Genomic DNA, 23,572 nt, shown 5'->3' with positions numbered 1-23,572 from the left:
CCGGTATTTCTGTGACCCCAAGGGTCCTGAGACCACACTGTCCCGGAGGGTTCCACCCCCCGCTTAGCCACCAGAGTGACGTCCCTCAGCGGAGCAGACTTTTAAAAGTTCCGATTTTGTGCTCCGTGGTTCTATCACTTGCCAGAAGCGGCCGACAGAGGCCCCTCCCCCGCTGTCTATCCTCCCGAATATCGCCTCGGATTCACTTCTCCGCACCTCCTACCTTCCAGAAAGTGGTCGCTTTTCTGTTCAGAGAGTTGTTGCTATTCCTTTCTTCGATCTCCTGTTGAGTTTGTAGGTGTTCAGAATGGTTTGATCCCTATCCAGCTGAATTCCTGAGAGGAGACAAAATCCAGGTCTCCTACTCCTCCGCCATCTTGCTCCGCCCCCTCAAAATTTCACTATTTGCAGATCACATGATACTCTATAGAAAACCCAAAATACTCCACCAAAAATTTGCTAGAACTGATACACAAATTCATCAAAGTCACAGAAAACAAAATCAATGCACAGAAATCTGTTGCATTTCTATACACCAAAAATGAAGCAGTAGAAAGAGAAATTAAGGAATCAATCCAATGTACTTTTGCACTAAAAACAATAAGATACCTAGGAATAAACCTAACCAAAGAGGCAAAAGATCTGTACTCTGAAAACTATAAAGCACTGATGAAATAAATTGAAGATGACACAAAGAAATGGAAAAACATCCCATGCTCACTGATTGGAAGAACATGTGAACAAGTTGCTATGGCACTGGCACAAAACAGACACATAGAACAATGGAACAGAATAGAAAAGCCAGAAATGAATCCCTAACTGTATGGTAAATTAATCTTTGACAAGGCAGGAAAGAATATCCAATGGAAAAAAAGACAGTCTCGTCCATAAATGGTGCTGGGAAAATTGGACAGCAATATTCAAAACTTTGACATCACCCTTAGCAACTTCTTACTAGATACGTCTCCTGAGGCAAGGGAAACAAAACCAAAAATAAACTATTGGGACTTCATCAAGATAAAAATCTGCACAATGAAGGAAACAATCCACAAACTAAAAGTCAACCTACAGAATGGGAGAAGATATTTACAAATGACATATTTGATAAATGGTTTGTGTGCAAAATATATGAAGAACTTATCTCAACACCCTAAAACAATCCAGTTAATAAATGGGCAAAGGACATGAATAGACCTTTTTTCAAAGAAGACATACAGATGGCTAACAGACGCATGGAAAGATGATCAACATCTCTCATCATCAGGGAAATATAAATCACATCTCCATTGAGATATCACCTCACACCAGTCAGAATGGCTAAAATTAACAACAGAAGAAACAACAGGTGTTGGCAAGGATGCAGAGAAAGGGGAGCACTCTTAGACTGTTGGTGGGAATGCAAAGTCATGCAGCTACTCTGGAAAACAGGATGGTGGTTCCTCAAAAAGTTAAAAATGGAACTACCCTATAATCCAGCAATTGCACTACTAGCTATTTACCCAATGGTTACAAAAATACAAATTCAAAAGGATATATGCACCTGGATGTTTATAGTAGCATTGTCAACAATAACAAAATTATGGAAAGAGCCCAAATGTCCATCAACTGATGAGTGGATAAAGATGTGGTATATATACAATGAATATTACTCAGCCATAAAAAATGGTGTCTTGTCATTTACAATGATGTGGATGGAGGTAGAGGGTATTATACTAAGCAAAATGAGTCAGTCAGAGAAAGACAAACACCATATGATTTCACTCACATGTGGAATTGAAGAAACAAAACAAATGAACATAGGGGGAAAAAAAGAGAGGCAAACCAAGAAACAGGCTCTCAATTATAGAGAACAAACTGATGGTTACCAGAGGGGAGGTGGGCAGAAAGATGGGTTAAATAGGTGATGGGTAGTAAGGGGGCACTTGCTATGATCTCATAGCATAGATTTGAAAGGCATCAATATTTAAGTAGTAATTGAAGGCAAAGTAATGAACACAGTTGCTACAGAAGAGTTCATTAAATGAGATCATAAGAATCCTGGGATAAGACCCCAAGGAAGGCCAATGTTTAAGGGAGGTAGTGATTGAAAAATAAGCCTGAGAAAAAGTGAGCAAGACATTAGAAGGAAAACCAGGAGAAGATGATATCAAAGGTGTTAAGAAGAAGATCATTTTAAGGATGAAAAGATCAACAGTTTCAGCTGCTTCTGAGAGGTTAAATAGTAATGGAAAATTTTCCACTGGATATAGCAATAGAGGAGAGGCTGGTTGTTTTAATAAATTGGTGGAAAAGAAGCCCGATTAGAATGGACTAAAATGTAATTGGAAGATGTGGGAGTGGAAACAGTGAGTGCGGTTTAATTTTGACAGGTAGAGCAATTTCAGGTGATGAAAAGGTTTGGGGTTTGGCTAAGGGGTAAAATAAAATGGAGATGAAATACACTGGAATTGAGGATATCAAGGAACTGATAAACTAGAGTGTTGGATGAGTTATCGACATAGACTTTGAAGTCACTCAGAAGAATGGTGGAGATTGGGGTAAAAAGGAAGATCCAACGATAAAATCGTCAATAAATGAATAAAAGAAAAGTAAGAATGCATTGGAAGCAGGAAATCCAGTTAGAATTGTTGTAATAATCCATACAAGTGATGATAATGACTTAAAGGTGGTAGAAAATGATGACTGAGAGAATTACTTGGGTTTGAGAGTCATTAGGAAGAATCAATAAGATATGGTGATTGATAGTCGAGGGGATGAGGGAGTTGGTTGGGTTAAGGTTAACAAGCAGATTCTAGGATTAAGTACCTGGATAGTGGTACCACGCACAAAGAAAGTAAATACAGAAAACAAGGGGTATTGTTGTTTATTTGTTTAGTGGGGAAAGATAATAAGGTTGTTTTATAACATCTTGAATGTGAGATATCTGTAAGGCATCCAGGTGGAAATTAGAGTGCTTATAAGAATATGAGGTTATACTTAATTTGAGTATGGGCTTGCAATTTGGAAGAGACACTTACGTATCAGTGTAAAATATGTAATTTTAAAGTGTTAACACCACAAAATATAAAAGATATTATAAATGCACATAATATAATCTATACATGCCAGATTTCTTTTTTAAAGATTTTTATTTTATTAGACCGAGAGAGTACAAGCAGGGGAGCAGCAGGCAGAGGCAGAGGGAGAAGCAGACAAACCACTGAGCAGAGAGTCTTATGTGGGGCTTGATCCCAGAACCATGGGATCTTGACCTGAGCCAAAGGCAGACGCTTCACTAACTGAGCAACCCAGGCACGCCGGATTTAAAGTTTTTATTTAAATTCCAGTTAATTGGGATGCCTGGGTGGCTCAGTCTCTTAAGTGGCTCCCTTTGGGCTCAGGTCATGATCCCAGGGTCCTGGGACAGAGTCCCGCATTGGGCTCCTTGCTCCATGGGGAGCCTGCTTCTCTCTCTGCCTGCTGCTCTCCCTGCTTGTGCTCTCTCTCTCTGACAAATAAATAAAATCTTAAAAAAAATAAATTCCAGTTAGTTAACATGCAGTGTAATGTTAGTTTCAGGTGTATGTTACAGTGATTCAACACTTCCATACATCACCCCGTGCTCATCATGACAAGTAAACTCATAAACCCCATCACCTTTTTAACCCATCCCCCCACACACCTCCCGTCTGGGAGCCATCAGTTTGTTTTCCACAGTTAAGAGTCTGTTTCATGGTTTGCCTCTCTCTTTTTGTCCCTTTGCCCATTTGTTTCTAAATTCCACATGAGTGAAACAATATACTATTTGTCTTTCTCTGGATGATTTATTTAATGTACCATAATGCTCTCTAGCTCCATTCATGACCTTGCAAATGACAAGATTTCACTCTTTTTTATGGCTGAGTAATATTCCGTGTGTGTGTGTGTGTGTGTGTGTGTGTGTGCATCTTCTTTATCCATTCATCAGGCGATACACATTTGGGCTATTTCCATAATCTGGCTATTGTAGATAATACTGCTATAAACATCAGAGTGCATGTATCCCTTTGAATTAGTGTTTTTGTATTCTTTGGGTAAATACATAATAGAGCAATTGCAGGATCATAGGGTAGATCGATTTTTAACTTTTTAAATTTTGTTTTGTTTTAAAGAGGGAGGGAGGGAGGGAGGGACAGAAGGAGAGATAGAGAGAGAATCTTAAGCAGACTCCATGCCCAACCCAGAGCCCAACATGGGGCTGGATCTCACAACCCTGAGATCATGACCAGGGTGAAAATCAAGAGTTGGATGCTTATCCAACTGAGCCACACATGTGCCCCCTATTTTAACTTTTTGAGGAACCTCCATACTGTTTTCCAGTTTTCCAGACTGACTGCACCAGTTTGGATTCCCACCAACAGTGTATGAGGATTCCACATTCTTCACATCCTTGCTAACACCTGCTATTTCCTCTGTTGTTGAATTTAGCCAATCTGACTGGTGTGAAGTGCTATCTCATTTTAGACTTGATTTGTATTTCCCTGATAAATGATAATGAGGATCTCTTCATGTGTCTGTTGGCTATCTAGATGTCTTCTTTGGAAAAATGCCTATTCATGACTTCTGCCCATTTTTATTTTTATTTTTTTATTTAATTTTATTATGTTACATTAGTTACCATACAGTACATCATTAGATTTTGACGGAGTGTTCCATGATTTCTTATTTTCGAATAACACCCAGTGATGGACCAACACCCTTGGTGATCATGGCTCCATGCAATACGTGCCCTCCTTAATACCCATCACCCGGCTAACCCATCCCCCGACCCCCCTTCCCTCTAAAACCCTCAGTTTGTTTCTCAGAGTCCATAGCCTCTCATGGTTCATCTCCCCCTCCGATTCCCCCCCCTTCATTTTTCCCTTCCTTCTCCTAATGTCCTCCATACTATTCCTTATGTTTCACAAATAAGTGAAACCATATGATAATTGACTTTCTCTGCTTGACTTAAGTCACTTAGCATAATCTCCTCCAGTCCCATCCATGTTGATGTAAAAGTTGGGTATTCATCCTTTCTGATGGCGAATATTCCATTGTATATATGGACCACATCTTCTTTATCCATTCATCTGTTGAAGGGCATCTCAGCTCTTTCCACAGTTTGGCTATTGCGGACATTGCTGCTATGAACATTGGGGTGCATATGACCTTTCTTTTTACTGCACCTGTGTCTTTGGGGTAAATACCCAGTAGTGCAATTCCTGGGTCATAGGGTAGCTCTATTTTTAGTTTTTTGAGACACCTCTACACTGTTTTTCAAAGTGGATGTACTAACTTGCATTCCCACCACCAGTATAAGAGGGTTCCCCTTTCTCCACAACCTCTCCAACATTTGTTGTTTCTTGCCATGTCAATTTTTGCCCTTCTAACTGGTGTAAGGTGATATCTCAATATGGTTTTGATTTGAATTTCCCTGATGGCTAATGATGATGAACATGTTTCAATGTGTCTGTTAGCCATTTGTATGTCTTCTTTTGAAAAGTGTCTGTTCATGTCTTCTGCCCATTTTTTGACTTGATTACTTGTTTTTTGGGTGTTGAGTTTGAGAAGTTCTCTATAGATCTTGGATATCAGCCCTTTGTCTGTAGTGTCATTTGCAAAAATCTTCTCCCATTCTGTGTGTTGCCTCTTTGTTTTGTTGACTGTTTCCTTTGTTGTGCAGAAGCTTTTTATCTTAAGTCCCAAAAGTTCATTTTCGCTTTTGTTTCCCTTGCCTTTGGAGATGTATCTTGAAAGAAGTTGCTGTGACCCATGTCAAAGAGGTTACTGCCTATGTTCTCCTCTAGGATTTTGATAGATTCCTGTCTCACATTGAGGTCTTTCATCCATTTTGAGTTTTCTTTGTGTATGGAGTAAAAGAATGGTCGAGTTTCATTCTTCTGTATATAGCTGTCCAATTTTCCCAGCACCATTTATTGAAGAGACAGTCTTTTTTCCATTGAATATTTTCTCCTGCTTTGTTGAAGATTATTTGACCATAGAGGTGAAGGTCTATATCTGGGCTCTCTATTCTGTTCCATTGGCCTATATGTCTGCTTTTGTGCCAGTACCATGCCATCTTGGTGATCACGGCTTTGTAATATAGCTTGAATTCAGGCAACGTGATGCCCCCAGCTTTGTTTTTCTTTTTCAACATTTCCTTGGCGATTTGGGGTCTTTTCTGATTCCATACAAATTTTAGGATTGTTTGTTCCAGCACTTTGAAAAATGTCAAAATTGTCATTGGAATTTTGATCGGGATGGCGTTGAAAGTATAGATTGCTCTGGGCAGCATAGACATTTTAACAATGTTTATACTTCTGATCCATGAGCATAGATTGTTTTTCCATCTTTTTGTGTCTTCTTCAATTTCTTTCATGAGTGTTCTGTAGTTCCCAGAGTATAGGGGTATAGATCCTTTACCTCTTTGGTTAGTTTTATTCCAAGGTATCTTATGGTTTTTAGTGCTATTGTAAATGGAATCGATTCTCTAATTTCTCTTTCTACGGTTACATTGTCAGTGTATAAGAAAGCAACTGATTTCTGTGCATTGATTTTGTATCCTGCCACATTACTGAATTGCTGTATGAGTCCTAGTGGTTTGGGGGTGGAGTCTTTTGGGTTTTCCACATAAAGTATGTCACCTGCAAAGAGAGTTTGACTTCCTCTTTGCCAATTTGAATACTTTTTATTTCTTTTTGTTGTCTGATTGCTGTTGCTAGGACTTCTAACTACTCTGTTGAAGAATAGTGGCGAGAGTGGGCATCCTTGTCGTGTTCCTGATCTTAAGAGAAAGGCTCTCAGCTTTTCCCCATTGAGAATTATTTTTGCTGTGGGTTTTCTATAGATGGATTTTATGAAATTGAGGAATGTTCCCTCTATCCCTATATTCTGAAGAGTTTTAATCAGGAAAGGATGCTGTATTTTGTCAGATGCTTTTTCTGCATCAATTGAGAGGCCCATATCATTCTTCTCTCTCCTATAATCAGTGTGTTCTATCACATTGATTGATTTGTGAATGTTGAACCACCCTTGCATCCCAGGGAAAAATTCCACTTGGTCGTGGTGGATGATCCTTTTAATATACTGCTGGATCCTATTAGGTAGGATTTTGTTGAGGATTTTGGAATCCATTTTCATCAGGGATATCGGTCTGAAATTCTCCTTTTTGATGGGGTCTTTGCCTGGTTTGGGATCAAGGTAATGCTGGCCTCACAGAAGAGTCTAGAAGCTTTCCTTCTGTTTCTATTTTTTGAAACCGCTTCAGTAGAATAGGTATTATTTCTTCTTTGAATGTTTGGTAGAATTCCCCAGAGAATGCATCAGGCCCTGGACTCTTGTTTTTTGGAAGGTTTTGCTCACTGCTTCAATCTTGTAACTGGTTATTGGTCTAATCAGGTTGTCAATTTCTTCCTGTTTCAGTCTTGGTAGATTATAGGTTTCCTGGAAGGCACCCATTTTTTCCAGGTTGTTCAGTTTATTGGCATATAGTTGTTGATAATAATTTCTAATAATTGTTTCTATTTCATTGGTGTTAGTCGTGATCTCTCCCCTTTGGTTCATCATTTCAGTAATTTGGGTCCTTTCTCTTTTCTTTTGGATAAGTCTGGCCAGTGGTTTATCGATCTTATTAATTCTTTCAAAGAACCAGCTTCTGGTTTCCTTGATCTGATCTACTGTTTTTCTGGTTTCTAATTCATTGATCTATGCTCTATTATTAATTATTTATCTTCTAATGTGTGGCTTAGGCATCATTTGTTGCTTTTTCTCTAGTTCTTTAAGGTGTAGAGATAGTTGGTGAATTCGGGATTTTTCTATTTTTTGGAGTGAGGCTTGGATGGTTAGGTATTTCCCCCTTAGGACTGCCTTTGCAGTATCCCATAGGTTTTGGACCAATGTGTTTTCATTCTCATTGGTTTCCATGAATTGTTTAAGTTCTTCTTTGTTTTCTTGGTTGACCCAAACATTCTTAAGCAGAATGGCCTTTAGCTTCCAAGTGTTTGAATTTCTTCCAAATTTTTTCTTGTGATTGGATTCCAGTTTTAAAGTGTTATGGTCTGAGAAAATGCAGGGAATAAACTCAATCTTTTGGTATCAGTTGAGACCTGTGTTGTGACCCAGTATGTGGTCTATTCTGGAGAAAGTTCCATGTAAGCTCAAGAAAAATGAGTATTCTGTTGTTTTAGGGTGGAATATTCTGTATATATCTATGAGGTCCATCTGGTCCAGTGTGTCATTCAAAGCTCTTGTTTCTTTGTTGATTTTCTGCTTAGATGACCTGTCTATTGCTGAGTGTGGAGTATTGAAGTCTCCTACAATTAACGTATTATTATCAATATGACTCTTTATTTTCGTTAACAGTTGGCTTATGTAGTTTTCTGCTCCCATGTTGGGGACATATTTACAATTTTTAGGTCTTCTTGTTGGATAGACACTTTAAGAATGATGTAATGTCCTTCTGTGTCTCTAACTACAGTCTTTGGCTTACAATCTAATTTGTCTGATAGGAGAATTGCTACCCCAGCTTTCTTTTGAGATCCATTAGCATGGACGATGGATCTCCATCCCTTCACTTTCATCCTGGATGTATCTTTAGGTTCAAAATGTGTCTCTTATAGACAGTATATGGATGGGTCCTGTCTTTTTATCCAGTCTGCAACCCTGTGCCATTTTATGGGAGCATTAGGCCATTCATGTTGAAAGTGATTTTTGAAAGATATGAATTTATTCTCATCATGTTGCCTGTGAAGTACTTGCGTCTACAGATTGTAAATTTCCTTTCTATATCACTCTTGGGGTCTTTCTCCTTTTATAGAACCCCCTTAATATTTCTTGCAGTGCCACCTTAGTGGTCACATATTATTTCAGCTTCTGCCAGTCCTGGAAGCTCTGTACCTCTCCATCTATTCTAAATGACAGCCTTGCCAGATAAAGTATTCTTGGCTGCATGTTCTTCTCATTTAGTACCCTGAAGATGTCTTGCCAGGCCTTTCTGGCTTGCCAGTTCTCTGTGGATAGGTCTCATGTTATTCTGATGTTCCTCCCTCTTTACATAAGGAATCTCTTCCCCCTAACTACCCTTGGTTCTAAGATTTGTGAGTTTTACTATTACATGCTGGGTGTTGGCCTGTTTTCCCTGATCTTGGGAGGGGTCCTCTCTGCCTCTAGGACACGAATGTTTGTTTTATTCCCCAGATTAGGGAAGTTCTCAGCTACAGTTTGCTCAAATATATCTTTTAGTCCTCTCTCTCTCTCCACCCCCTCAAGGATTCCAATAATTCTGACATTGGAGCATTTCATGGTGTCACTATTTCTCTCATTCTGTTTTCATGGATTTTAAACTGTTTCTCCCAGGCCTCCTCGTTTTCCTTCTTTTCTATCAGTTTGTGTTCTAGATCACTAATTCGTTCTTCTGCCTCGTTTACCCTCACTGTTAGAGTATCTAGATTAGATTGGATCTCAATGATTAAGTTTTGCCAGTTCAGTTTAATTTCTGCCCTTGGAAACTCTGTGTTGCCATTAATCTATTTCTCCACTCTAACTATCATCTTCATAACTATTAACTTGAAGTCTATCTGACATCTTGCTTATATAGATATCTATTAGGTCTGAGGGAGAGGCTATAGTCTCTGGGTCTTTTGTTTGTTGGGAGTTCCTCCTCCTAGTCATTTTGTTCAGTTGTGTTTGAGGGGATGTACAGTTGAAAATATTAAACACAATCCAGGCAAGGTGCACCCTGGGAATATTTGGAGCAATCGGAAGCCACCACCAAAAAAACCCAACCAAAATGAATTCCACGAATAAGATTTATAAAGTACAAAAATAAAAACAAACAAACAAACAAACAAAACCCACAAACAAAGCCAACAAAAAAAAAAAAGAAAAGAAAAAGGGGGGTGCAGGGAAGGTGGCTATAATTCCTCTATGCAGGCAAGGTAGAGTGTTTCAGCTCTTCCTGGGTGTATTTTTTTCTCTTTGTTAGACAACAGTACTTCCCAGAGATACAGGGAAATTAAAACTGGTATATATTATACAGGTAGTATTGAGTAGGGAAAAAAGGACTACATCTATATCATCTATCTATCATCTATCTATCTATCATCTATCTATATATTTATAAAGAAAAAAGTATATGTGTGGAAAAGTTCAAGTTAGAAAGTTACTATGGAATATGTTGTATTAAACATCTGGTTGATATGATAAGCAGGAAAAAAAAGAAAACAGAAGAAGCATAAGAAAGCATTAAAAAAAGAGAGAGAATAGTTGTATCTAAAAAATACACAGGCCGTGAGGCAACATCAGGAGCTTAATATACTAATTTTCCCCTGGTGTTGGGGTTTTACAATTCTATGGGGACCCTGGGGCTGTTGTCTTCTTGTTCTTCCAGCTTGTCTTCTGGGGGAGGGGTGCCGCATTTTTCAGTCAATCCTGCTTGGGCGGAGTTGCCCTGCCCCCTATCAAGGGGCTGGGCTCTGTGGAAACCTGTTTTTTGGGCTTTTGTTCTCTGGCAGCTTTTTGCACCTTTTCAAAGGGTCAGAGCAAAGGAAAATGTCTGCACCCAGACCTCTGCCCCAGAGGAAAGAAGCTACAGTCTGCTCCTCTCTGAATCTTCCAGAACACAGTCTCCTGCTCTGTAAGTGCCGCTGAAAACCACAGACTCCGACAGGCAGTGCGCACCCCCAGTGATCACCTCAGCTGTGGACCGCGGCCCCGCTTGTCTCTGCCCCCTGTGCCACCAACATCGCAAGCAATCCCGGACTGGGCGGGCCCAGGCCACAGCGGGAGCTGTGGCTGGCCCCTGGGTCTGTGGGCACAGTTCCAAACCAGGTCCTCTTGAGCATGGCAGCGATGGCGGCAGTAGCGGCACTGGCAGCGGCTGCTTCCAGCCCCGTTTCCGCGGGCTCAGGTCCTTGTCGGGTCCTCCCAGACACTTGTGGTGGCGGTGGCCACTCCAGTCAGCCCCGGGTCCTCTCCGGCATGGGTTTGGGCTCCGGCAGTGGCTGGCCACGCTGTGACTGCCCGGTCCCAGCATTCTCCTCTTAAGCCCCTGTGTCCTGTTTGAGAGCTGTTATCAGTTCCTTCCTGTCCCTCGGCCACAGTTCTCCAAGCTATCGCTGGTCCCCAGCCACAGGCCGCTTTTGCACTGGGGTATTATTTTGCAAAGGCTAGCTTCTGGCGGTCCCCTCTCCCTTCTGTTTATCCTTTGACATCTGTCCAAGCAATCCCAACTCCGTCTTTTCTACCTCTCAACTGATGATCTTCTGCCCCTGTAGAGATCCAGACCTATAATCCTGTATCTCGGGCTGATTTCATGGGTGTTCAGAGTGGCTTGGTAGATATATAGCTAAATTCAGGGGACTGGTTGAAATGGAGTCCCCCACTCCTCTGCCATCTTGCCAGGACTCTCCTACCCATTTTTAATTGGATTATTTGGTTTTTGGGTATTGAGTTTTATAAGTTCTCTATATATTTTGGAAACTAGCCCTTTATCAGTTGTCATTTGCCAGTATCTTATCCCATTCAGTAAGTTGCCTTTTAGTTTTGTTGATTGTTTTCTTTGCTGTGCAGAAGTTTTTTATTTTGATGAAGTCCTACAAGTTTATTTTTCCTTTTGCTTTCCTTGTCTGAAGAGATATATCTAGAAAGAAATTGCTACAGCCAATGTTGAAGAAGTTACTTGCTCTGCTCTATTCTAGGATTTTTATGGTTTTAGCTCTCACATTAAGGTCTTTAATCCATTTTGAATTTATTTTTGTGTATGGTGTAAGTGGTCCAGTTTCATTCTTTTACATTACTGTCCAGTTTTCCCATTTGTGGAAGAGGCATTCTTTATGCCACTGTATATTCTTTCCTACTTTGTCAAAGGTTAATTGCCCATACAGTTATGGCTTCATTTCTGGGTTTTCTAGTTTGTTCTAATGAACAATGTGCCTAATTTTGTACCAGTACCATACTGTTTGAATTACTGCAGCTTTGTAATATAACTTGAATTCTGGCATTGTGACGCCTCCAGCCTTGCTTTTCTTTTTCAAGGTTGCTTTGGCTATTTGGGGTCTGTGGTGGTTCCATACAAATTTTAGGATTGGTTGTTTTAGCTCTGTAAAAAACACTGGTGATATTTTGATAGAGATTGCATATAATATGTAGATTGTTTTGGGTAGTGATATTTTAACAATATTTATTCTTCCAATACATGAGTATATAATGTCTTTCCATTCCTTTGTGTCATATTCAATTTCTCTCATCAGTGTTCTATAGTTTTCAGAGTAATGGACTTTCACCTCTTTGGTTAGATTTATTCCTAGGTATCTTATGTGGTCTGGTGCAATTGGAAATGGAATTGATTCCTTAATTTCTCTTTCTGCTGTTTCATTGTGCAACAGATTTCTGTACCTTGATTTTGAATCCTGTGAGTTTACCAAATTTATCAGTTCTAGACATTTTTTCGTGGAGTCTCGGGTTTTCTATATATAGTTATCATGCAATCTGCAACTAGTGGAAGTTTTATTTCTTCATTACTGATTTGGGTGTCTTTTATTACTCTTTGTTGTCTGATTGCTGAGGCTATGATTTCTAGTACTATGTTAAATAACTGTGGTGAGAGTGGACATCCCTGTCTTGTTCCTAACTGTAGAGGAAAAATTCTCAGTTTTTCCACAATGAGGATGATATTAGCTGTGGGTTTTTCATATATGACCTTTATTATGTTGAGGTATGTTCCCTCTAACCCTACTTTGCTGAAGGTTTTTATCATGAATGGATACTGTACTTTGTCAAATGCCTTTTCTTCATTTAGTGAAATGATCATATGGCTCTTATCATTTCTTTTATTAATGTGATGAATCACATTGATTGATTTGTAAATACTGAACCACCCTTGTAACCCAGAAGTAAATTTCAATTGATTGTGTTGAATGATTTTTTTAATGTATTATTGGATTTGGTTTGCTAGTATTTTATTGAGGATTTTTGCATCTGTGGTCATCAGGGATATTGGCCTGTAGTTCTCTTTTTTAGTAGTGTCTTTATCTGGTTTGGTATCAGGGTAATGCTGGCATCTTAGAATGAATTTGGAAGTTTTCCTTCCATTCCTAGTTTTTGGAATAGTTTCAGAAGAGTATATATTAACTCTTCTTTACATGTTCAGTAGAATTTGCCTTTGAAGCCATCTGGTCCTTGACTTTTGTTTGTTGGGAGTTGTTTTCTTTTTAAGATTTTATTTTTAAGTAATCTGTACACTCAATGTGGTGCTCTAATGTACAACCTGAGATCGACAGTTGCATGCTCTACCAGCTGAGCCAGCCAGGAGCCCCCTGTTAGGTGTTTTTTGATTACGGATTCAATTTATTTGTTGGTTATCAGTCTGTTCAAGTTTTCTATTTCTTCCTGTTTCAGTATTTGTAATTTATATGTTTCTAGGAATTTATCTAATTCTTCCAGGTTGTCCAATTTGTTGGTATATAATTTTTCATAATATTTTCCTATACTTATTTGTATTTCTGTGGTGTTGGTTTTTATTTTTTCTCTACTTTGTGATTTTAAATATTTGGTTCTTTTGTCTTTTATTTTTGATAAGTCTGGATAGAGGTTTATAATTTTTTTTTAATTTTTTCAAAGAACCACCTTCTGGTTTCATTCATCTGTTTTATTGTTTGTTTTTTTTAGCTTCTATATCATTTATTTCTGCTCTAATCTTTATTATATCCTCCCTTCTACTGGCTTTAGGCTTTGTTTGTTACTCTTTTTCTAGTTCTTTTAGGTGCAAAGTTAGGTTGTTTATTTGAGATTTTTCTTGCTTTTTGAGGTAGGCTTGTGTTGTTACAGGCCCTCTTAGGACCTCTTAGGTCCCTCTTAAGACCACTTCTGCTGCATCCCAAAGTTTTTGGACTGTCATGTTTTCATTTTCATTTGTGACCATGTATCTTTTTTTAATTTATTCTTTGATTTCCTGGTTTACCCATTCATTGTTTAGTAACATGTTGTTTAGCCTCCATGTAGTTCTGGTCTTTCCAGATTTTTTCTTGTGGTTGACCTCTAGTTTTATAGCATTATGGTCAGAAAAGTTGCATTGTATGACTTCAATCTTTTTGTATTTATTGAGGCCTTATTTGTGATCTAATATGTGATCTTTCCTGGAGAATGTTCCATGTGTACTTGAAAATAATGTGTATTCTGCTGTTTTAGGATGGAATGTTTCGAGTATATCTATTATGTCCATCTGATCCAGAGTGTCCTTCAGATCCATTGTTTCCTTGTTCATTTTCTGTTTAGATGATCTCTCCACTGGTGTAAGTGAGGTGTTAAAATCCCCTACTATTACTGTATTATTATCAATTAGTTCCTTTATTTTTGTTATTGTTTTATACATTTGGATGCTCCCATGTTGGGTGCCTAAATATTTACAGTTGTTATATATTCTTGTTGGATTATCCCCTTTTTTATGATATACTGCCCTTCTTCATCTCTTGTTACAATCTTTGCTTTCAAGTTTAGTTTGTCCAATAGAAGTATTGATACCCCCTGGTTTCTTTTACTATTCATTTGTATGATAAGTGTTTCTCCATCCCCTCCCTTTCAATCTCTAGGTGTCTTTATAACTAAAATGAATTTCTTGTAGGCAGCATATAGATGGGTGTTTTTGGTTTTTTTTTTTTTTTTTTTTTTTTTTATCCATTCTGACACCCAATATGCTTAGATTGGCATCTTTAAGGCATTTACATTCAAAGTAATTATTGATAGATATATATTTATTGTCATTTTATTACTTCTTTTGTTGTTTCTGGGATGTTCTCTGACCCTTTTTTGTCTTTATCTTTTTTGTGTTTTGCTGTTTTTATTTAGTGATATTTTTGGATTTTTTTCTCTTTATTTTTTGCATGTTTATTAGTCATTTTTGATATATGGTTACCATTATGTTGTATATAACCTCTTCTGGAAATAGCAGTCTATATTAAGTTGATGGTCATTCAAGTTTGAACCCATTCTTTACTCCTCTCCTCCATACATTTCAGGTGTATGCTATCATATTTTATATCCTTTTTGCATGTGTCAGTTCCTTCACTGATTTTTTTACAGAAATATTCATTTTTACTGCTTTTGTGTTTCCTGCCTTTATGCTGTCACTTTTGGTTTCTCCTTTGCATTCAAGGTGTCCCCTTTAATATTTCTTGCAGGGGTGGTTTAGTGATCATAAACTTCTTTAGTTTTTGTTTGTCTGCGAAACTCTTTATCTCTCCTTCATTTTTTTTTTGCATTTAAATTAATTTTATTTTTCAAATTTTTAATTTAAGTCTAATTTAATTAACATATACTGTATTATTAGTTTCAGGGGTAGAGTTTAGTGATTTATCAGTTGCATATAACACCCAGTGCTCATTACTTCAAGTACCCTCCCTAATGTCCATCACCCAATTACCCCATCCCCCAGCCACCTCCCCTCCAGCAACCCTCAGTTTGTTTCCTATAGTTGAGTTTCTCATGGTTTGCCTCCCTCTCTGCTTTCATCTATTTTATTTTCCTTCCTTTCCCCTATGTTCATCTGTTTTGTTTCTTAAATTCCACATATGAGTGAAATCATATGGTATTTTTCTTTCACTGACTGACTTATTTCACTTAGCATAATACACTCTAGTTCCATCCACATCATTGCAAATGGCAAGATTTCATTCTTTTTGATAGCTGAGTAATATTCCATTGTATATATATACCACATCTTCTTTATCCATTCATCTGTCAATATACATCTGGGCTCTTTCCATAATTTGGCTGTTACAGATAATTCTGCTACAAACATCAGGGTGCATGTTTCCCTTAGAATTAGTATTTTTGCATCCTTTGGGTAAATACCTAGTGTGATTGCTGGATCATAGGGCATTTCTACTTTTAACTTTTTGAGGAACTCCCATACTGTTTTCCAGAGTGGCTGCACCAGTTTGCATTCCCACCAACAGTGTAAGAGGGTTCCCCTTTCTCTGCATCCTTGCCAACATCTGTTGTTTCCTGAGTTGTTCATTTTAGACATTTTGACTGGTGTGAGGTGGTATCTCATTGTGGTTTTGATTTGTATTTCCCTGGTGCTGAGTGATGTTGAGCATTTCATGAACAGACATTTCTCCAAGGAAGACATACAAATCTCTTTCTCTTCTGAATGATAGCCTTGCTGGATAAAATATTCCTGGCTGCAGATTTTCCCCATTCATCACTTGGAATATATCATGCCACTTCTTCTGGCTTGCCAGGATTCTGTTGAAAAATCTCTGGCTTTCCTTATGAGTTTTCCCTTGTAAGTTAGGGACTTCTTTTGTCTTGCTGCTTTTAAAATTTTTATTTATCACTGTATTTTACCAAGTTAATTACAGTATGTCTTGGTGTTGTCCTGCTTTAGTTGATTTTGATGGGCATTCTCTGTGCCTCTTGGATTTAGATGTCATTTCTTTCCCCCAGATAAGCGAAGTTTTCAGCTATTATTTCTTCAAATAATTTTTTTGCCCCCTTTTCTCTCTTCTCCTTGTGGGACTTCTGTAATATGAATATTATCACATTAGATGGAGTCATTGAGTTCCCTAAGTTTATTCTCCTGTTGCATAATCCTTTCTCTCTTTTGTTCAGCTTCATTACTTTCCATTATTTTCTCTCCTAGGTCACAAATTCATTCCTCTGCTTCTACCCTGCTGTTCATTGCATCAAACGTGTTTCTGATCTTGTTTATTGCACTCTTCATCTCTGATTGATTTTTTTAACTCTTATCTGTGTGGTAAGGGTCTCACTGATGTCTTCTATTCTTTTCTCAAGTCCAGTGAGTACCCTTATAAACATTGCTTTAAATTCTCATCAGGTATGTTACTTATATCTGTTTTGCTTAGATCTCTGGCTGTGGCCTATCTTTCTCTTTCATATGGGATAAATTCCTCTTTCTTCATGTTTTGTCTGTCTGCCTTCTTCTATGTTTTCGAAAAGCTTGTTATGTCTCCTGCCTCTGAAAGTAATGTTCCTGTGAAGAAGATGGTATGTACTGTCTGGTGCTACAGGGAGTGTCTCTGGTGTGTGCTGCATGCACTCTGCTGTTGTGCTTTGGCTGTTCTTTCCTTCAGGCCAGTCTGTAGAGGTTTTCCTTGCCTGCCATGAGTAGTGTTTGGTTCTGGCCTGAATGTGGTGAGTTTTAATTAGGTGTTCTCCGATCTGCTTGTGAAATGAGTCCTGTCACCACCCTGACAGGAAGTGAGGCCCTGCAAACTCTCTGGTCAGGAGACATGGTGTGGGCTGGTGTTTGTGCTGGTCTTCTTGGGAAGAATACAGGTGGTGGGCCTTGGTGTAAGCAAGTTAGACAGCTAGTATTGATGCTATGTTGCTTCCCACAGGTGGCTCTGTGTTTATACTGAGGGGTAGGGGAAGAAGATGGTGCTGGCCAGCTCCTTTGTTCCTGGAGAGGTGTCTCCCTGAACATTGACTCTCAGGGACACACTCTGAGAAGACCAAATTATCTCCCCACTCGGTGCCCCAGGCTTTTTTCAGATAGCTGTTTCCATGCTGTCTGCCCCAGAATTGTTTGCCTGTTTTCTCTCCAGGAACAATGCAGTGCCCTCCAGACTCTATCCCAGCCAAACCCACTGACCTTTAAAGCTCCAGGCTTTAAGCTCCGGTGATTGTTAGAACTCACAAAATTCAGCCCCTCTCATTTTCCAAGTCAATGGTTTTAGGGAAATATTCTTGTGAATTCTCTACATGCTCCTCTCTCTCTCACTCTTCTTCCTCCCTTCCACAGCAGCTGTGGTCCAATTTCCCCTTAACCACACTTCCCACCTTCTTTGATGTGGCCTCTTCTCTCCCTTTAGTTGTGAATTCTGTTCTGTCAGACTTTAGGTCAATGTCTGGGGTATTTAGGTTGATTTGATAGTTATTGTATTCATAGGACAAAGCAAGCCTAGGATTCTCCTACTCTGCCACCATCTTCCTGCTCCTTAGAGTTCAAAATAGTGAAATATCTTTTCAAAAATGTTCCCATTTTGAATGGAGTTTTTGTTTTCATATTATTGAATCGAGAATTCTTTGTGTATTCTGGATACAGAGGTGAAAGCTTGGCTACTATGGTCAGAACAGGCCCCTCTGAGGAAATGATGTTTGGACTGATACTTGAATGATAAATAGGAATGAGCCATATTAAGGAAATTTCAGAACAGATTGAACCACAAATGTAAATAGCTTGAAACAGGAATAATCTCAGTGTGTTTGAGAAGTAGGAAGGAGGCTGCATAGGTATAGCATACTGAACATTATGGATAAGAGTAGGAAATGAATTTGGAGAGATGAACAAAAATCAGAGATATTATGTCATGTCTTGCAATTCATAGTAAGGAGTTTTTATTTCATTGTAATTGTAATGGAAAGCTGTTCCAGGGGTGTAGCATTGTCTACTTTATGTTTTAAAAGATTTCATTTGTGTTTATGTGGGGCATGTGTTACAGGAGGGACCATTTAGGTATCTATTATGGTTGTACAGGTGACAGAAGATGATGGTATAGATTAGGGTAGTAGCTGTGGAGACAAATAGAAGTGGATGGATGGGGATATATTTCTTAGGTAGATCCCTCAGAACATGCAGATGGATATGAGATATGGGAGAAAGAATAAAAAATAGCTCCTGATTTTTTTTCCTGAACAACTGGTTTCACTACTGAGATAGGAGGAGTAGATTTGAGAGAGAAGTCAAAGATGTATTTTTAATATGTTGAGTTTGAGATAAAAATTAAACAACTTTAAGTGTCAAGTAGACAGTTGAATAAAGGAGTTTAAAACTCAGTGGAGAGGTTGGAGGATGGTTTAGGTAAAGAGAATAACATCATCAAAGCACAAAGCTGTGAAAGTATGGGATATGCTCAGAGGTGAATAATTAAGTTTGGCCAGTGTCCTTTTTACAGAAGTAGGAAGAGTAAGAAATAGACTAAAAGATAAGCCAGGGCTGAGTTAGAAAGGGCTTAGATGTTTGGATGAAGTGTTTGGACTTCATTCTTTGGGTATAAGGGAGCCATTAAAATTTTGAAGAGAAGAGTGACTTGAAAAAGAGAGGTTTGGAAAAAATTGATATCACATAGCAAAAACAATCTTCAAAAAGAGTAACAAAGTTGGAGAAGTTACACTTACCAATTTCAAAACTTACTATAAAGCACAATAATCAAGACTTTTGGTAATGGCATAAAGATATATAGATTAATGGAATAGGACTGAGAGTACAGAAATAATCCCTTATATTTATGGTCAATTAATTTTTAACAAGGGTTCCAAGACTATTTAATGGAGAAATAATAGTTTTTTCAACAAATGGTGCTGAGACATAGTAGATATCAACATGCAAAACAATGGAATTGGACTCCCTACCTCTCACCATATAGAAAAACTAACTCAAAATGGATCAAACACCTAAATGTAAGAGCTAAAGCTACAAAACTTTTAAAAGAAAACATAAAAATTTGTGACCTTGAGTTAGAAAATGATTCTTAGATACAACACTAAAAGCACACGTGACTAAATAATAAATAAATAAACTGGACTTCCTCAAAAGTTTTTGTGCTTCACAGTATACCATCGAGAAAGTGAAAAGTGGTAGCTACTTCTGGGTGGAATGGAGCAGCAATGGTTCCTTTTGAGTAAGGGAGCCATAGAAGAGCTGGCTACTTTTGAGGGCTCAGCAACAGCAGCTCCTTGTGTTGAGGATAAGTGCAGTAGTGGCTTCTACTTTGGGAGAACAGTGAAGTGGTGGCTCCTTGTGGGGGGACGGAACATAAGTGGCTCCTTCTTGGGGGGATTGAGGTTGTTGGTGTCTCCTTATGGGGGGACAGAATGTCTGTGGCTCTTTGGGTGGGGAGTTAAAGCAGCTTCTTCTTGGTGGGTATGTGGAGCACTAATAGATCCTCCTGGGGTAGCGCAGAGAAACAATGGCTCCTTCTGGAAAATGCAACATTGAAGGTTCTTTCCTCAGAGGGAATAAGCAGAAGGGCAGCACTTTTTTCTGGGTGTGGAGCATGGAGTGGTAGCAGCGTCTTCTTGGGAAGATGCCGTGGTGGTATCTCCTTCTAAGGGAGTATAGCAGTAGCAACTTCTTCTCTGAGGAAATACAGCAGCAATGACTCCTTGTGGAGCTGGAAGCAAATAACCTGTGACTCACTGGGGGAGGGAAGATGGGCAGTGGCTCCTTAGGGGCTCCCCCTTGGGGCACAAGATAAGCTTTGAGGGGACATATAAGCTATAACTTCTTGGGTTGGGGCAGAGTGGTCACGATTCTTGCTTGAAAAAGTGGCAGAGGGTCATGGACTCCAGGCAGCTCAGTCAGCTGGGGCCAGTGCCAAGAAATACTCCCTGGCTGTGGTGGTGAGGGCTGCTGGGGTCCACCTTCTTTTCATTTCTCCCATGAGTGCTCTCCCTTGGTACCAGCTACACCAGACAGGGATGATGTAGGTAAGATACTTCCTACACTTTTTTTATATGGCCATGTTCAGGTTTTTGCCCTGCTGGGTTGTTACAATTTCTTCATTATATTTTGAAGCTTTCAGAGCTATTTTTGTGGGTATATAGTTGTTTATTCTTTATTTTCCTTATTTTTGTTGTTATTGTGGGAAGAAATTAGCATTAAGACCTCCTTAGTCTATCAATTTGCTGACATCCATCCTGTATAATTGAATTTGTATAAAATACTCAAAATGGGCAAATCTATAGAGACATAAAGTGGGTTAGTGGTTGTCCAGGGCTTGGGTGAGTGGGTGATTAGAGAATGATGGCTAAAGAGTGAAGATTTTTTTTTTTTTTAGTGGTAATGATCTTTTAAAAATTGATTGTGGTGATGTTACAAAATCCTGCGAATATACTAAAAACCTTTAAATGGGTGAGTTGTATGATATGCAAATTATATCTCAATAAAACTGTTATAAAAAGGGCACCTGGGTGGCTCAGTCGTTAAGCGTCTGCCTTCGGCTCAGGTCATGATCCCAGGGTCTTGGGATCGAGTCCCACATCGGGTTCCCTCCTCGGCGGGAAGCCTGCTCTCCCTCTCCCACTCCCGCTGCTTGTGTTCCTGCTCTCACTATCTCTGTCTGGGTCAAATAAATAAATAAAATCTTTAAAAAAAACTGTTATAAAAATTAATATGGCATCAGTTAGAAGACGGATTGGAGAGGACAAAACTTGGAGGCAGAGAAACATGTTAGGGGGGTTTGTACTAGTCCATTTGAGAAAATAAGGGTCTATACTATGGCAGTAGTATTGGGAATTGGAAGGAGGATAGCATAGCAATACAATGTATTGTAGAGGTATTATCAATAGAACTTACTGTTTGGTTGCATATGGAGTGTGTAAAGGTGGGAAGACAAAGAAAACTAAGGTTTTGAGTCTGGGTAAGGAAAAGAGTTTTGATGTCATTACTAGATACTGGGAACACAGATTAAATTAACAGGTTATGTTTTCAAAGGAGGGAGGTGAATTCAGAACAATTTTAGTTTTTGATGTGTTGTCAGGACAATCTTCAAAAGATGCCCAGTATCTAATTTAAAAAATTCAGATTGGAGCTTAATGGCAAGGGAGGTCTGGTTAGTATTTATGAGTCACCAATACATAGATCATAATTGATCTTCCATAGAGAGAGTATGGAGAGAGGAAGAAGGGGACTAGAGACAGAGCCTTGGGGAAACAGCTGAATATAGGAAGCAGCAGCAAGAAAAGGAGAACAAAGCAGAGCCAAAACAGGAAGGAGGGAGGACATTATAAGCAGAGAGAACAGTATCAGAACTGCTTTACCAGAGGATTGGACCTGGGCTTTTAAAGATAGGGATAGTAGAAGAGAGGCTGGAGGTGTCTCAGGAGGGAGAAAAGCAAAGTCACAAAAATAAAATGGAGACTGGTATGGAAATAATGGAAAAAGATCTTAAAGGTCTTAAGACTCACCCGTCACAGCATTTTGGGGCACCTGAGAGTTGGGAAAAAAATTGACATGGCCCAACTGGTAATCCCTATTACCCTTCCTAGGTGAGGTTCTCACTTACCAATGGAACATCCCAGAAAGATCTGGCCCAGGGCCCAATGATTCTGCTTGTGTTTCCTGGATCTATTATTCTGCAGTGGATCCCATCAAGGTAAAGACAATATTGGTTTCCTGGAGGTGAGTCCCATAAATGGACAGAGCCCAGCCCTGAAATACTGGAGCCCAGAGTTTGGGGGAAATTCCTCAAATATGGGGTTTATTTTCATAGACAGAAGGAGGAATGAAGGGAATAGGTAGCTACACCACATATTTATCCCTAAGGGTTTTCTTCTTTGTTTCTTTGTCTTGGATCCTATAAGTCAATATGCTCTCATTTAAAAAGCCCAGGATTGGTTGTCAAGAAATTCGAGTTTTAGACCCAAATTTGGTTCACTCTTGTCTTTGGAGTGACTTTAGATGAGTCATTATCTCCCTGTTTCCTCATCTGGAAAATGAGTTTATCTATCTAGGCAACCATTCAGTCAGCTGTCAGCAATCATTTATTGAAAGACTACTACATTTTAGGCATTTTACTTGGTGCTTTGGATGATAAAAATGTAAAGATATATATATATAAAGCTCCTTGAAAACCATATGATAGAAAGTGCTATGGGGGGTGGGGTCCATGAGAGAGTGATTACTTCTGCTTGGAGGAGATGATTAAAGGGAACCTGGAGAAGGCACCACAATGGAAGGTGCATGTACTTTAAACCCTGAAATCTAAATAGCACTATGCCATAAGATAAGGTATATGGCAGAGGAGAAGGCATTACAGGAAGAAAAAAAAAGCATGAGGAAAAGTACTGGGTAGTGAAAGTGCCTTTGGGTTTGGTGATCAACGGATAGGCCAGCCTAGCTAAAGTAATAGGTTGGATAGTACATCTAACCTGTGTCCCAAGATGGTTATGAGAATGAATTCAGATAACATAGTGGAGGTAAATATATACCTTATAAATGTAAGACATTATGATAAAGTGCTGAACACAGTAGACTTGGATGTCAGCCTTGCACCCTGTAGAGCACTGCTACCCAGGAACGACTCCATTTTTTTTTACGGTATTCTCCTTTTTCCCATTCTCAGGACATGTATAGTGGCCTGATTGGACCCTTGACCATCTGCCGAAAGGGCACCCTGGAGCCCTATGGAGGACGTAATGACATGGACCGAGAATTTGCCTTGTTATTCTTGATCTTTGATGAGAACCAGTCTTGGTATCTGGAGGAGAATGTAGCAGCCCATGGGCCCCAGGAGCCAGGCCATGTTAACCTACAGGATGAGACTTTTCTGGAGAGCAATAAAATGCATGGTCTGTAGAAAAGAACCTATCCCTCTTCCAAAGAACTCCCCACTAGTTGCATGGGGGTATATGAGAGGCCCATCACTACCTAAGGGAGCATAATTCTTTTTTTTTTTTTTAATTTATTTATTTTATTTATTTATTTTTTTTAATTTATTTTATTTTATTTTTTTTTATTCTTATGTTAATCCCCATACATTACATCATTAGTTTTAGATGAAGTGTTCCATGATTCATTGTTTGTGCATAACACCCAGTGCTCCATGCAGAACGT

At 39.0% G+C, this 23,572-nt stretch overlaps 1 protein-coding gene across 1 annotated transcript in view; it reads left to right on the top strand.

Annotated features, from left to right (window-relative positions):
* HEPH (hephaestin) overlaps positions 1–23,572 on the top strand; it is a 96,421-nt gene that overhangs the window by 56,519 nt on the left and 16,330 nt on the right. The window contains exons 16-17 of the mRNA XM_081808752.1: positions 22,006–22,112; positions 23,082–23,307. Of these exons, the coding sequence (XP_081664878.1) occupies positions 22,006–22,112; positions 23,082–23,307 (333 nt within the window). The remainder of the gene's footprint in view (positions 1–22,005; positions 22,113–23,081; positions 23,308–23,572) is intronic.

This window comes from Leptonychotes weddellii, chromosome X (assembly GCF_054177405.1).
Source record: "Leptonychotes weddellii isolate Sample4059 chromosome X, ASM5417740v2, whole genome shotgun sequence".
NCBI classification, from domain to species: Eukaryota; Metazoa; Chordata; class Mammalia; order Carnivora; family Phocidae; genus Leptonychotes; species Leptonychotes weddellii.
Note: the sequence above shows the minus strand (reverse complement) of the source record. Positions and strands in the feature narration are given on the sequence as shown.